We start from the raw sequence: 13,272 nt of genomic DNA on the forward strand, positions 1-13,272 counted from the left end.
AAAAACAAGTTTTTTTGCTATAAAATTACTTAGAACCCCCAAACATTGTACATTTTTTTTTTCTAACCCCCTAGAGCAGGGATATGCAATTAGCGGACCTTAGGTTCTATTGGTGTGCCTGTATTCATTTACTCTTATATCGTATATTGGAATTATTCTTATTAAATCAATTTGTTTTATGGTAGTTCGAAGCCTTGTGGGCAGCCTGTATGCAGACCATGCCCAGGCTCATTTAAAGCTGGCTGCCAACTTCTGGTGACTAGGCGCCCCTGTGTAACCTCAGTATTGCACGCTTTTGGTCCTCTTGGTCACACTGAAACCAGATACCTGACACTAGTCTGAAACTTTTTCTATATTCTCCCTACTGACAAATGTTAAACCATGGGTTTTCAGAATAATAGCAGTCCGTTTTTGCCCTGAAGAAGCCCCATAGGGCGAAACATGTTGGGAGAGTTTACCTTTGTATTGCTGCGGAAATAAGGACAAGACAATGTTGATATGGAATCTTTTAAATAATATAATCCAATAAATTGTGAACTTTTATGAATGAAGTTTATCATTGTCTACTTCAAGCGCCTTTAAGGTCCCAATTAGTTCCCTCCTATATTGTTTTATGTTAATGCACAAGGCTGGTGTGTCCTTTTTTTTTTGTTACCTTTCTTTCATCTTCATTACAATCTTAGGCTCCATTCACATCTAGGCGTTTTCACGCCAGACGCCTGCCGCTATTGCAGCCTGCAATACGCTGGAGGGGTGATTTTACATTGTCGGCTATGGAGATGGTTCACATCTCCACGCCGAAATGCGTGAAGCTCAAAACAAGTCCCGGACCCTTTTTTTCGGGCGGCTTCGGCGTTCGGGCATAGCCGACAGTGTAAAATCACCCCTCCAGCAAAAAAAAGGCTGAAAAACTACGCGTTTTGTCGCCGCAAATCGCGGGACAAAACGCCTATTTAATGTCGCTGCATATCGCCGACGCAAAGGTGTGAATGCAGCCTTGTTCCTGATCTCCTGAAACCTCTTTTATAGAGACTTCCTGGGCTAGATTCCCATAGATCAGCGGATCTTTAGATCGGATCCGCTGCTGCAAGTTTGAGAGGCAAGTGGGTAATTCACAAACCACTTACCTCCAAACTTGCGGCGGCGGATCGTAAAACCCCCGGCGGAATTCAAATTCCGCGGCTAGGGGGAGTGTACTATTTAAATCAGGCGCGCCGATTTAAATGCGCATGCGCCGTCCGTGAAATTTCCCGGCGTGCATTGCTCCCACTGACGTCGCTAGGACGTCAGTGGTTTCGACGCTTACGTAAATGACGTCCATCCGTATTCGAGAACGACTTACGCAAACGGCGTAAAAAAAAATCAAAATCGATGTGGGAACGACGGCTATACTTAAAATTGGCTGCGCCTCATAGAAGCAGGGGTAAGTATACGCCGGGAAAACCGCTATGGAAACGTCGTAACAACACTGCGTCAGGTCCGCGTACGTTGTGAATTTGCGTATATCGCTGATTTACATATTTCTCAGCGTAAATCAGCGAGAACGCCCCCCGCGCCATTTTTAAATTGCAGGTAAGATCCGACGGTGTAACACAGTTACACCTGTCGGATCTTAGGCATATCTATGCGTAACTGATTCTATCAATCAGGCGCATAGATACGACCAGCCTAACTCTGAGATACGACGGTGTATCAGGAGATACACCATCGTATCTCTCTCTGAATCTGGCCCCCTGTCTTCATGCACTCTAGCAATGGTTACATGGCGTATCTCAGGAGGGGTTTTCTGATTGTAGCGGACCAGTGGACCACGTCTACATAAAGTGTTTCCAAACAGCCACTTGTAGTCCTTACATGAAGCCAGGGTGACCATGTAGGAGCCCAACTGGAAGATGTGCCAGGGTGACAATGTAGGGGCCCAACTGGAAGATGTGCCAGGGTGACAATGTAGGGGCCCAACTGGAAGATGTGCCAGGGTGACAATGTAGGGGCCCAACTGGAAGATGTGCCAGGGTGACAATGTAGGGGCCCAACTGGAAGATGTGCCAGGGTGACAATGTAGGGGCCCAACTGGAAGATGTGCCAGGGTGACAATGTAGGGGCTCAACTGGAAGATGTGCCAGGGTGACAATGTAGGAGCATATTTTGGGAGACAAGAACAGAGTATTGCCAACCATATATCAGTAAGTGTCTGAACAAGGAACGTGATGGCAGGATCACCAGGCTTTATATATATAAAGCTGTCGTTTTTTAACAGGTTAATGACTTTATTAAAGAAGAAATGGGGCCAAAGCTCTTTTGGCCCTACTTCTCCTGTGTGTCACATGAGTGCGCTTCATTCTGCACCCCTGTGCCCTGTATTCAGCCGACAGCAGGCTGAAGTCCACTGTCGGCTGATATCACTTAGCCAGTCCAAGCTCTGTAGAAATCTCACCTTTACTGTCGGGATCCACCCAAATGCCTGGATCAGCAGCCTGAACGATCTGTTCTGCCCCCTCCACAGCCCAGCGCTCCAGTGAGTGCTGGAGGGACAAAGCAGAGAGCCGCTGACTGTCAGCAGCTTTCTGCTTCGTTAAGACAGAGAACTGAGATATCGGCAGTCTTTGATCGCTTATTTCTCAGTCTAGAGGTGGCGGGGGACAGATACAACCCCGGATCGATGCTGCATCTATTTAGGTAAGTATAAATGTTTGTTTTGTTTAAATCCTGCACTTCCCTTTTAAATTACATAAGCATGTCAAATCTTATGGATTTACATATACATTATATCACCAAAAGTATTGGGACACCTGCCTTTACACACACATAAACTTTAATGCCATCCCAGTCGAGTTGGCCCACCCTTTGCAGCTATAACAGCTTCAACTCTTCTGGGAAGGCCGTCCACAACGTTTAGGAGTGTGTCTATGGGAATGTTTGACCATTCTTCCAGAAGAGCATTTGTGACGTCAGGCACTGATGTTCAACAAGAAGGCCTCACATCCCAAAGGTGTTCTATTGGATTGAGGTCAGGCAAATCAAGTGTCTCCACCCCAAACTTGCTCATCCATGTCTTTATGGACCTTGCTTTGTGCACTGGTCCAAATCATTTGGTGGAGGGGGATTATGGTGGGTTGTTTTTCAGGGGTTGGGCTTGGCCTCTTAGTTCCAGTGAAGGGAACTCTTAGGGTCCTTTCACACGTCCTGTCAGTTTCTTTTTCCGCTCCGTCGGCTCAGCGGGGATCCCCGCTGAGCTCTCGGCGGATAGGGCGGTCCCCGCACACAGTGCAGGGACCGCCCTGTCTCAGCTCCGCTCTGCCCTATGGGGAACCGGATGCAGACGGACCGTCTGTCCATCTGCATCAGTTCCGTTCCGCCGGACGGAAGAAAAATAGGGTTTTCTTCCGTCCGAAAACCGGATCCCGGCGGACGCTAGCGGATGCTCCATCCGCTAATGGACGCGTTCCCATAGGGATTCATTACAAGTCCGTTAACGGACTTGTAATGAACGGACAGGCGGAACGGACATGTGAAAGGGGCCTAAAGGCGTCAGCATACCAAGATATTTTGGACAATTTCATGCTCCCAACTTTGTGGAAACAGTTTGGGGATGGCCCCTTCCTGTTCCAACATGACTGCGCACCAGTGCACAAAGCAAGGTCCATAAAGACCTGGATGAGAGAGTTTGGGGTGGAGGAACTTGAATGGCCTGCACAGAGTCCTGACCTCAACCCAATAGAGCACCTTTGGGATGAATTAATGCGGAGACTGCGAGCCAGACCTTGTCGTCCAACATCAGATTTGACCTCACAAATGCGCTTCTGGAAGAATGGTCACCCATTCCCATAGACACACTCCTAAACCTTGTGGACAGTCTTCCCAGACGAGTTATAGATGCGATAGGTGGGCCGACGCACTATTGAACCCTACGAACGAAGACTGGGAGGCCATTAAAGTTCACGTGTGTGTAAAGGCAGGTGTCCCAATACTTTTGGTAATGTGTATTTTAATAAAGTTTGTCAGTACAGGTGTGTGTGTCCTCCAAACTCATAGAAGCCTCTAAAATAGACATGTAGGGTTAGTGATATAAAGACAGGTGCTTTTTAGGCTTAATTTCCACTGACGTTTTTACAGCCACTTTTCTGAGCGTTTTTTACAGCTTAAAAACGCCTGTCCATGTTATTCTATGGCGGGGATATGCAATTAGCGGACCTCCAGCTGTTGCAGAACTACAAATCCCACGAGGCATAGCAAGGCTCTGACAGCCACGAGCATGACACCCACAGGCAGAGGCATGATGGGATTTGTAGTTTTGCAACATCTGGAGGTCCGCTAATTGCATATCCCTGTTCTATGGCATCATGCCCACATAGGCGTTTTTGAGCTGTAAAAAAAACGCGGGACCAGGGCGTTCTGAAGCTCCAGAGTAGAGCTGTAAAAACGCCAGACGTTAAAAAACGCTCAAAAACGCGCGAAAACGCTACCATGGACAGGCGTTTTTAAGCTGTAAAAAAGGCGAACACAAGTGGCTGTAAAAACGCCAGTGGAAATGAAGCCTTAGGCATTAAGCATTATGCAGTCTGTCCTGCCAGCGCTGCATGCCGGAGCTCCTCACGTTATGTATAATATATCATCTGTTTGATCTGACAGCGGAGATGAAGGAAGCCTGCAGCACGTCCCCAGTGACAGCATATTGTCTCTTTCCTGAGATATGTGTATTGCTCAGCAGCTCGGGAACGTTCTGCAGATGGGCCGCCCCCGTGACTCCTCTCACATCCGTAAAACGCTCCGCAGACCGAAGTCTAATATTTACACAGCCCGTTCCTTCCCTGGAATAATATCATCCATTTAACGGGAAGGTTCCGGAACATTGGGCTGTCTGTTCATGACATTTGTACATGCTGGCGGGGGAGACACAACCATTAATAAATGTTATGTCTGTTCATAATCCTTTCGGGTTGTGTGGCTCATGGACCCCAGCAGTCTATAGTTCGATGATCTCTGGGATCGGAGTTAAAATTAACAGTGTGTGCTTTTTTTTTTTTTTCCCAGTGATGTTCCCTAAAGAAAAGCCCCCTATAACAGTTGTCGGTGATGTCGGTGGAAGGATAGCCATTATTGTGGTGAGTACAGAAGGTAAAGTACCGTGTGGGTGTGAAGAAAATTGGCATTGCCCCCGATTGCTGCCCTTTTAGGAAGATCGTGCTGTATTTAGGAATGATGACCATGGCTTTCAGTTCATTAACATTAACCACTTAAGGACCGGAAGAATTTACCCCCTAAAGCGGAGTACCACCCAAAAATTTAACTTCCGCTGTAAGCATTCCTCGCCCCCTGACATGCCACATTTGACATGTGTTTTTTTGTGTGTACCCTCTTTTTTTAGTGGGACTTCCTGTCCCACTTCCTCCTTCATTTTTTTTGCCGCCTAGGCAACTCCTCCTCTCGCCCTAGGCGGCCCCTCCCTGCCAGCGATCTTCTGGGACACAACTCAGGTCCCAGAAGACCGGCTGGCCAATAGGAGAGCGCAACACGACTGGCACATGCACAGTGCACACGCGGCCGTGAAGCCGTAAGCTGTCACGGCCGGGTGCCCACCGTTCCGATGACGGCAGAGAAGAGGGAGCCTCCGGGCGGCTGCATCGCTGCACCATGGAGCAGGTAAGTGTCGTTTTTTTATTTAAAGACAGCAGCTATACTTTTTTATAGCTGCTGACTTTTAATAAACGAAAACACGGATGGTACGCCGCTTTAATTACCAGGCCATTTTTTTTTTTGCGATTCGGCACTGCGTCTCATTAACTGACAATTGTGCGGTCGTGTGATGCTATACTTAAAGCGGGAGTTCACCCGAAAAAATGTTTTTAACATTAGATTGATGCTCATTTTGTGAAGGGGAATCGGGTAGTTTTTTTAAAAACGAAGCAGTACTTACCGTTTTAGAGAGCAATCTTCTCCGCCGCTTCCGGGTATGGTCTTCGGGACTGGGCGTTCCTATTTGATTGACAGTCTTCCGACAGTCGCATCTATCGCGCCACGACTAGCCGAAAGAAGCCAAACGTCGGTGCGGCTCTATACGGCGCCTGCGCACCGACGTTTGGCTACTTAAGGAAAATCGTGACGCGATAGATGCGACCGTCGGAAGACTGTAAATCAAATAGGAACGCCCAGTCCCGCAGCCCATACCCGGAAGCGGCGGAGAAGATCGCTCTCTAAAACGGTAAGTACAGGTTCGTTTTTAAAAAAAACTACCCGATTCCCCTTGACAAAATCAGCATCAATCTAATGTAAAAATTGTAAATTTTGAAATATATATATTGCTATAATAATCCCCCAAAAATATAAAAAAATTCCTCAATTTAGGCCGATATGTATTCTTCTACATATTTTTGGTTAAAAAAAGATTGCAATAAGTGTATATCGATTTGGTTTGCGTAAACGTTATAGCATTCACAAAATAGGGGATAGGTTTATGGCATTTTCATTATTATTTGTTTTACTAGTAATGGCGGCGATCTGCGATTTATGGCGAGACTGCAATGCCTGTTCTGTCTGTGTGGAGCGCTCGTGGGTGGCCAGTGGACATTGGGTGGCTCCGGGGTCGCGCACGCCTGCTATATCTATTACACGAAGCAGAGTACAATGACAGCGATTTGCGTAATAGAGCCAACCTGCCACAGTACAACTGCGGCGGCTGGTCTTTAAGTGGTTAAAGTTGATGCCAAGCTTTAACTTTTTTTTTTCAACTGACAATTTTTATTGCATATTTTCCAACAGCAAAAGACCAACAAAACCTACAAAAAAAAAGGCACATTTTGTAATAAGTGGTAGGCAACAGGTGAACAATCCACGTACAGTGTGAAATAAAAGGAAACCGAGCTGATGTATAGGAAACAAATATGCAATATACAGAGTACGGTCAAAATCGGGCAATGACGTTCGCATCAAGGCTTCAATATTACTGCTATATTTGACTTAGAACTGATCCATATCAATAACAGTAACAAAAAAAGAGTAAATAAAGGTTAGAAAGAGCCAATAAGACAAGAGAAGGTAGGAATAAGGGGGAGGGCAGAAGAGGTTGGAGGGTAGAAGAAGAGAGGGCAACCACCTGACCCAGGGCCTCCTCGCCGCCCGGGAGCGCCAACTGTGCATCAGCCGGCATGAGGGGCTTCCAGCTTCTCCCACAATTCCCATATTTGGTTGTGATTATTAAGGGTATTATACAGGGAGGCTGTCATGTATTCCATCCGCTTAACATCCCTAATCCTGGAGTGCAACTCAAACAGAGAAGGAGGTTCCGTCCTTCTCCATTACAGGGCTACCCGGCATCTCCCGGCTGTTAGTACCTGGGCTAGGAGTTTTTTTTGAGGTTTTAGAAAAGGAAGCGGGAGGAAGACCTAAGAGCAGTGATAGCGAACCTTGGCACCCCAGATGTTTTGGAACTACATTTCCCATGATGCTCTTGCACTCTACAATATAGTGGAGAATCATGGGAAATGTAGTTCCAAAACATCTGGGATGCCAAGGTTCGCCATCACTGCCTAAGAGGAACAATTTAGGGTCGAATGGCACCCAAGTGCCAAAGATGGAGTGGAGAAGAGAGTGTACCGTCTGCCAGTAAGGGACAATCAGGGAGCAAGTCCAATAGGTATGATACAGCGCCCCCACCTCCTTACAACAGCGCCAGCAACGGCGATCAGCTGAGAGGTATATGGAATGGAGCAGGTCAGGAGTTTGGTACCAATGAAGTAACATTTTGCATTGGTTTTCTTGGTATAGCGTACAGACAAATCTCCTAGGAGCCTGTGACCATATTATTTGCCATGTCTTCAAGGGTACAGCCTCACCCAAGGCCTGCTCCCACTTGCGCATATAAGCATGCCGAGGTCCATTTGGTGACATATCCGTAACCAGGATTTGGTAGGTGCACGATATCATACCTTTTAGGGGATGAACCTTCTAAGCAGATTTTCTCAAGCTCGGTTAGGGGGGAAAATTGTATATTTGGCGCCAGAGACTGCGCAAAATGGCAAATTTGAAGATAGCTAAAGAAGGCCTGTCTAGGTAGATCAAAGGCGTCTTTCAGATCCCTGAAGGACCTCAGGATTATGGTTCTGGTATCCACCAATTGACCGTACCGATACAAGGCCCTACTCATCCAAAAGTGGGACATCTGCGAGGTCAGGCTGTCCGGGACATTGGGAGTAAATAAAAAGGAGGTGACCAGGGAGGCGGCGGAGGTGAGCGGGTACGTTGATTTGGCACGTCGCCATAGCGTCGGTAAGAGCGCCATCGGCCCTAATAGTTGGGACCTACCGAGAGGCACATCTGTACTCCATAGCATGGAGTTGGGATGGGTGGGGGCCAACCATAGCCCCTCAATTTGTGTCCATCTATTGTATGCGTGAAGGGTACACCAAGAAGCCACCAGGCGCAACTGAGCTGCCAGGTAATACTTGGCTATGTTGGGAAAGGCAAGACTGCCTTGGCCGCGGGGGGCATACAATATTGATCTAGCAATCCTGTGCCTACTGAGCAAGTCACCCTGAAGGGATCTGAAGTGTGCGGCTGGGATAGGGATTGGAAGGGTCTCAAAGAGATAGGAGTTTAGGTAGGATCGCCATCTTAATGGTCGCCAGACCACCAAAGAGAGATAGCTTTAAGGTTTTCCATTTGGCTAGGGAGGCCTTAATAGACTTATACAGTGGAGGGAAGTTAGCCTTGTTACCTTTTGTCTTGCACAGTTGTACAGGCTCCCCTTCTTTACTGAAATTGTTTACTTTATTTTCACTGCACACTGTGAGCTTCACACTGTATGCATTAGATGCTGCACTGCAAGTCAGAGCCGACCTCATTTCAATCATGGGGTGTTAGAATTGCCGGAGGATGTTACCTAGGGTAGGTCCTGCCATGTACAGCACTCTGCTGGCTCCTCCAACTATGATCTACTTCACAACAAAATGTCCCATCTCTTGGCTGTGTTTTTCTTTGTGACGCTTGTTTCTTGTTGTTCCCGCAGGATGACATCATAGATGATGTAGACAGTTTTGTCGCTGCTGCCGAAACACTTAAAGAGCGAGGGGCCTACAAAATCTTTGTGATGGCCACACATGGTCTCCTGTCCTCTGATGCTCCGCGGTTAATAGAAGAATCTGCTATAGACGAGGTGAGGACCTCTGACCTTTGTCTGTTTTACTCTCACTGTTTTGTTTTTTTTTCAATATATTTCTACAGTTTTCCAACATCACATCTTAAAAAATGGATTAAACGTATATTATTACTACAGATATAAGGCCATATACTAAAAAAATACTATAACTATATATAGATATATTCTATAGATATACAGTGGAACCTCGGTTTACGAGTAAGGCCCCTTTCACACAGGGCGGATCAGTAATGATCCGCCCCTTGAACCACCGCTTGCTCAGCAGGGATCGCTCCGTTGATCCCCCGCTGAGCCGGTGGATGACAGGGCGGTCCCCGCACACTGTGCAGGAACCGCCCTGTCTTTTCTTCGCTCTCCCCTATGTATGGGGGGATCGGATGAACACGGACCGTCTGTCCGTGTTCACCTGATCCGATCCGCCAGACGGATGGAAAAGTATGTTTTTACACTTTAGCGGGTCAGATGTCAGTGGGCATGTCACCGCTGACATCCGTGGCTCCATAGAGGAGCACAGAGCGCCTGTTCAGGTCCGCCTAAAAAACTGGCAGGTGGATCTGAACGGTCCACCCGTGTGAAAGACCCCTAACTCGGTAAAGCGGAGTTCCACCTAAAAATGGAACTTCCGCTTAATCCACTCCTACCCCCCTTACATGCCACATTTGGCATGTAATTTATTTTGGGGGGGACTGGGGGGGTCAGGGGGTCACTTCCTGTCCCACTTCCGCCGAGGGGCTGGTAAGGCGAATAGCTTAATCGCCTTATTGCAGACCCTCCCTGTAGGCGAGCGCCTGTCCAATCGGACGGCGCCGCTCGCGCATGCGCAGTGCCGCTCGCGCATGCGCAGTGGGTGCCCGGCCGTGAAGCCGAAAGCTGTCACTGCCGGGTGCCCACACTAGGAATGAAGACACCGGCCGGCGAGGTGGGGCGAGTAGCGGAGCCCCGGCCGGCGCGTCACTGGAACCGTGGAGCAGGTAAGTGTCTGTTTATTAAAAGCCAGCAGCTACACTTTTTGTAGCTGCTGAATTTGAATAAACTTAAAAAAAGACTGGAACACCCCTTTAACAAGCTTTTTGAAAGACGAGCAGCTTTTTAAAAAAAATTCTGACTTGGTTTGCGAGTGTTGTCTCACAAAACTAGCAAAATTCAAGCTAATGGGGCTGCAGTACCGCATTTGGCCTGAGGTGGGGGGGGGTGCCGAGCAGAGCCCGAGGGCTTTCACACTGGAGCAGTGCGCTAGCAGGACTGCTCCAAAAGTCCTGCTAGCCACATCTTTGGAGCAGTGAAGGAGCGATGTGTTTACTGCTCCTTCCTATTGAAACCAATGGGAAACTACGGCTCTACCGCAGGCAATGCGCCTCTGCAGAGGGGCGCTGTGAGCGGTATTGACCCTTTTTCGTCCGCTAGCGGGGGGGAAAAAACCACACCGCTAGTGCTCGAATACTGCCGCAATTCCGACGGTAAAGCTTTACCGCCACCGCACCTCCCGCCCCAGTGTGAAAGGGGCCTAAGTCAGTTTGCGCCAGAGAGCCACCCTGCTGCAGTATATGTGCGTGAGAAGGACAGCAAGTGGTTAAAATAATAAAAACCACTTCAGATAGGACTTCTAGGTACACTGAAACAATAATACAAAGTCAGTACTCTATAAAAAGTCAATGTTACATTTTTCTAACTCAAGGCAACCAATAGGAATTCATGGTTTAGCCATTGGTAAGATCTATTGGTTCCTAGGGTTTGGCGGCTCTTTAGCCATTCTCTTCATCACGTGTCGCTTCTTCTCTTCTCTTCTTCCAGGTCATCGTCAGCAACACCATCCCCCACGAGGTCCAGAAACTGCAGTGCCCCAAGATCAAGACGGTGGACATCAGCATGATCCTGGCCGAGGCCATCCGGCGGATCCACAACGGAGAATCCATGTCGTACCTTTTCAGAAATATAGGAGTGGATGATTAACCCCTCCTCTTTGTCTATATAAATATAGATCTATTTTTTAGGAATATACCAAGGGCCAAAACTGGAAGTGTACAGTGTTACCTGTGCCGTTACAAGAGCTTACCTTTAATATTTCAACCAAGCCGTGTTTTTCAGGCTGACCTGTCTACCTGTAGATTCACCAGTCAATCGAGATTTATTTTTATTTTTGTTTTTGTTTTTTTTTGGCTTGTCTTATTTTTTGCTACTCCCTTTTTTGTGAACACAATGTCACTCAAAATTACATTTGTTCCAAGCACCAGATGTGTCGTCAGCAGCGTTTCTAGTTGGGAGAGCTGGTTCAGATTTGTAGCACAGAGTAGACCTGTGCTAGGGTGGATTTGTGATAATACCTTGTACAGCCCGCCTATGTCCATTCAGTTCTCTGCTTGAATTGTAGGGGGCATCAGAGTGACTCCGGTCGCGGTGGAGGACCAGAGACCTAAGCACTGATGGATGGGTAAAGCTGGGCCATTGCACAGTAGAAGCCATCTCGGTGCAGATTTCCTTCTCTGTGTAGCTGTCAGTATCTCCTGGATAACCAAGAAAAAGCAGCTGCAAATCATAAATGCTCAACCTGTGGCTCTGCAGCTGTTGCAGAACTACAAGTCCCATGAGGCATTGCAAGTCTGACGGGTACAAGCATGACTCCAAAAGGCAGAGGCATGATGGGACTTGTAGTTCTGCAACTGCTGGAGGGCCACTGGTCGAGCATCCATGATTAAAGTAAAAGCCTACCAAAGCCTTTATAATCACTAGATGGAGGGGTCAGGGGTTAGCACCTCTGTAGGCTTTATTGCTTCTGTGTCCATGTTGGGAGATATCATAACATCCTATTCTGGTGTCACCTGGGAAAGGAAGTGAAATGAACGCAGACAGGGTGGGAGGTAAAGAATAATTCCAGGCATTGGTATTTTATACATTGATCCAGCTTGGAGTCCCGTAACTATATATATACCAAACCTGGCCGATGCTCCTGGAAGCTGGAAACCACTATAGTAGACGCTGCTGCTTTAGTGATCTCCACTTACTTCCAGATCCCATGCTGAGCAGCTACATTCTGCCCACTGAACACAGGAGGTCAGCCACTTGGCATGAGCACCATTCAGTTTTCTGAATGAATGCAAAGCGTTCTATGATTGGACAGGGTGGAGAGCAGGATGCCACCAGCTTGCCTCTCCACCTCTTCCCTTCACAGCATGCTTTGCATTTATTCTGAAAATGCAAAGTATTCTCTGAAAAGGGCAACAAGTGTAAATGAGATGCTGGATTTTCAGCTTCTCAGTTGGTCATTTGGATTCAGACAGGGCACAGTGCCACTTAAGGAGGGGTGCCACTTAAGGAGGGGGACCCAAAGTTTGAACATCCATCTATGAGAGAACCAAACCAAAGCTCTACGAGTCCGAATCATTTTATTATTGGTTCATACAAATGAAAGCAAACAGCCAATGAATTTCAGGAGCTCAAAGATTTCCCCCTTCGTTGGACTGAAATACCCGATTTCAAACCCGCCCTCACGTGGGCTAAAACCTGGAAGCTGATTGGTTGCTATGCAGAGCTGCACCAGATTTTGCACTCGCCGGTTTTAGTAAATAATCTCCTATGCATTTTTGACATGTTGCATTGCTTCTTTTCCCCCAATTTTGTTTTGCAATGCGATTTCCAGTGCCACTTGCTTGACTTCAGTGCAACTTTACTCACATAAGTCGTATCGGCATTAGATAAGAAGCCTTCCTGCGAGACTTTGATATGTTTTTATTTTAACCCTCACCTCTTATCCCAGGTCACCCCCGCAGCCCCAGTTCAGACTATAACCTGCATGTGGACCGCACCGCAGGCTTGTGCAATTCAAATGCGATTCAGTGCGGTGCGATTTGAGTCCATTCAGGTAGAGGCACTTTTTTATTTGGAGCCGCACCGCCACTGCATCGCATAGAGGTTTTGTATTCTGGGATCCGGTGCGGGCGAACCGCACTGCATTTGTGATGTCGTTCACTTTGTATTGACACCTGCAGCGGATCACGAACACCGTGCGGTGTGGGAAACGCACAGGGATCACTGTTTCCTGCGCCGCATATGGTTGAACCTAGGCCGGTGATGGTGAACCTTGGCACCCCCGATGTTTTAGAACTACATTTCCCATGATGCTCATG

At 47.6% G+C, this 13,272-nt stretch overlaps 1 protein-coding gene across 1 annotated transcript in view; it reads left to right on the forward strand.

Annotated features, from left to right (window-relative positions):
• The window catches only part of PRPSAP2 (phosphoribosyl pyrophosphate synthetase associated protein 2), a 112,888-nt gene extending 99,616 nt beyond the window's left edge, over positions 1-13,272 (forward strand). Inside the window, exons 9-11 of the mRNA XM_040356419.1 lie at positions 5,032-5,102; positions 9,002-9,148; positions 10,943-13,272. Coding sequence (XP_040212353.1) covers positions 5,032-5,102; positions 9,002-9,148; positions 10,943-11,101 — 377 coding nt within the window. The 3' untranslated portion in view covers positions 11,102-13,272. The remainder of the gene's footprint in view (positions 1-5,031; positions 5,103-9,001; positions 9,149-10,942) is intronic.

This window comes from Rana temporaria, chromosome 6, assembly GCF_905171775.1.
Source record: "Rana temporaria chromosome 6, aRanTem1.1, whole genome shotgun sequence".
Classification (NCBI taxonomy): Eukaryota; Metazoa; Chordata; class Amphibia; order Anura; family Ranidae; genus Rana; species Rana temporaria.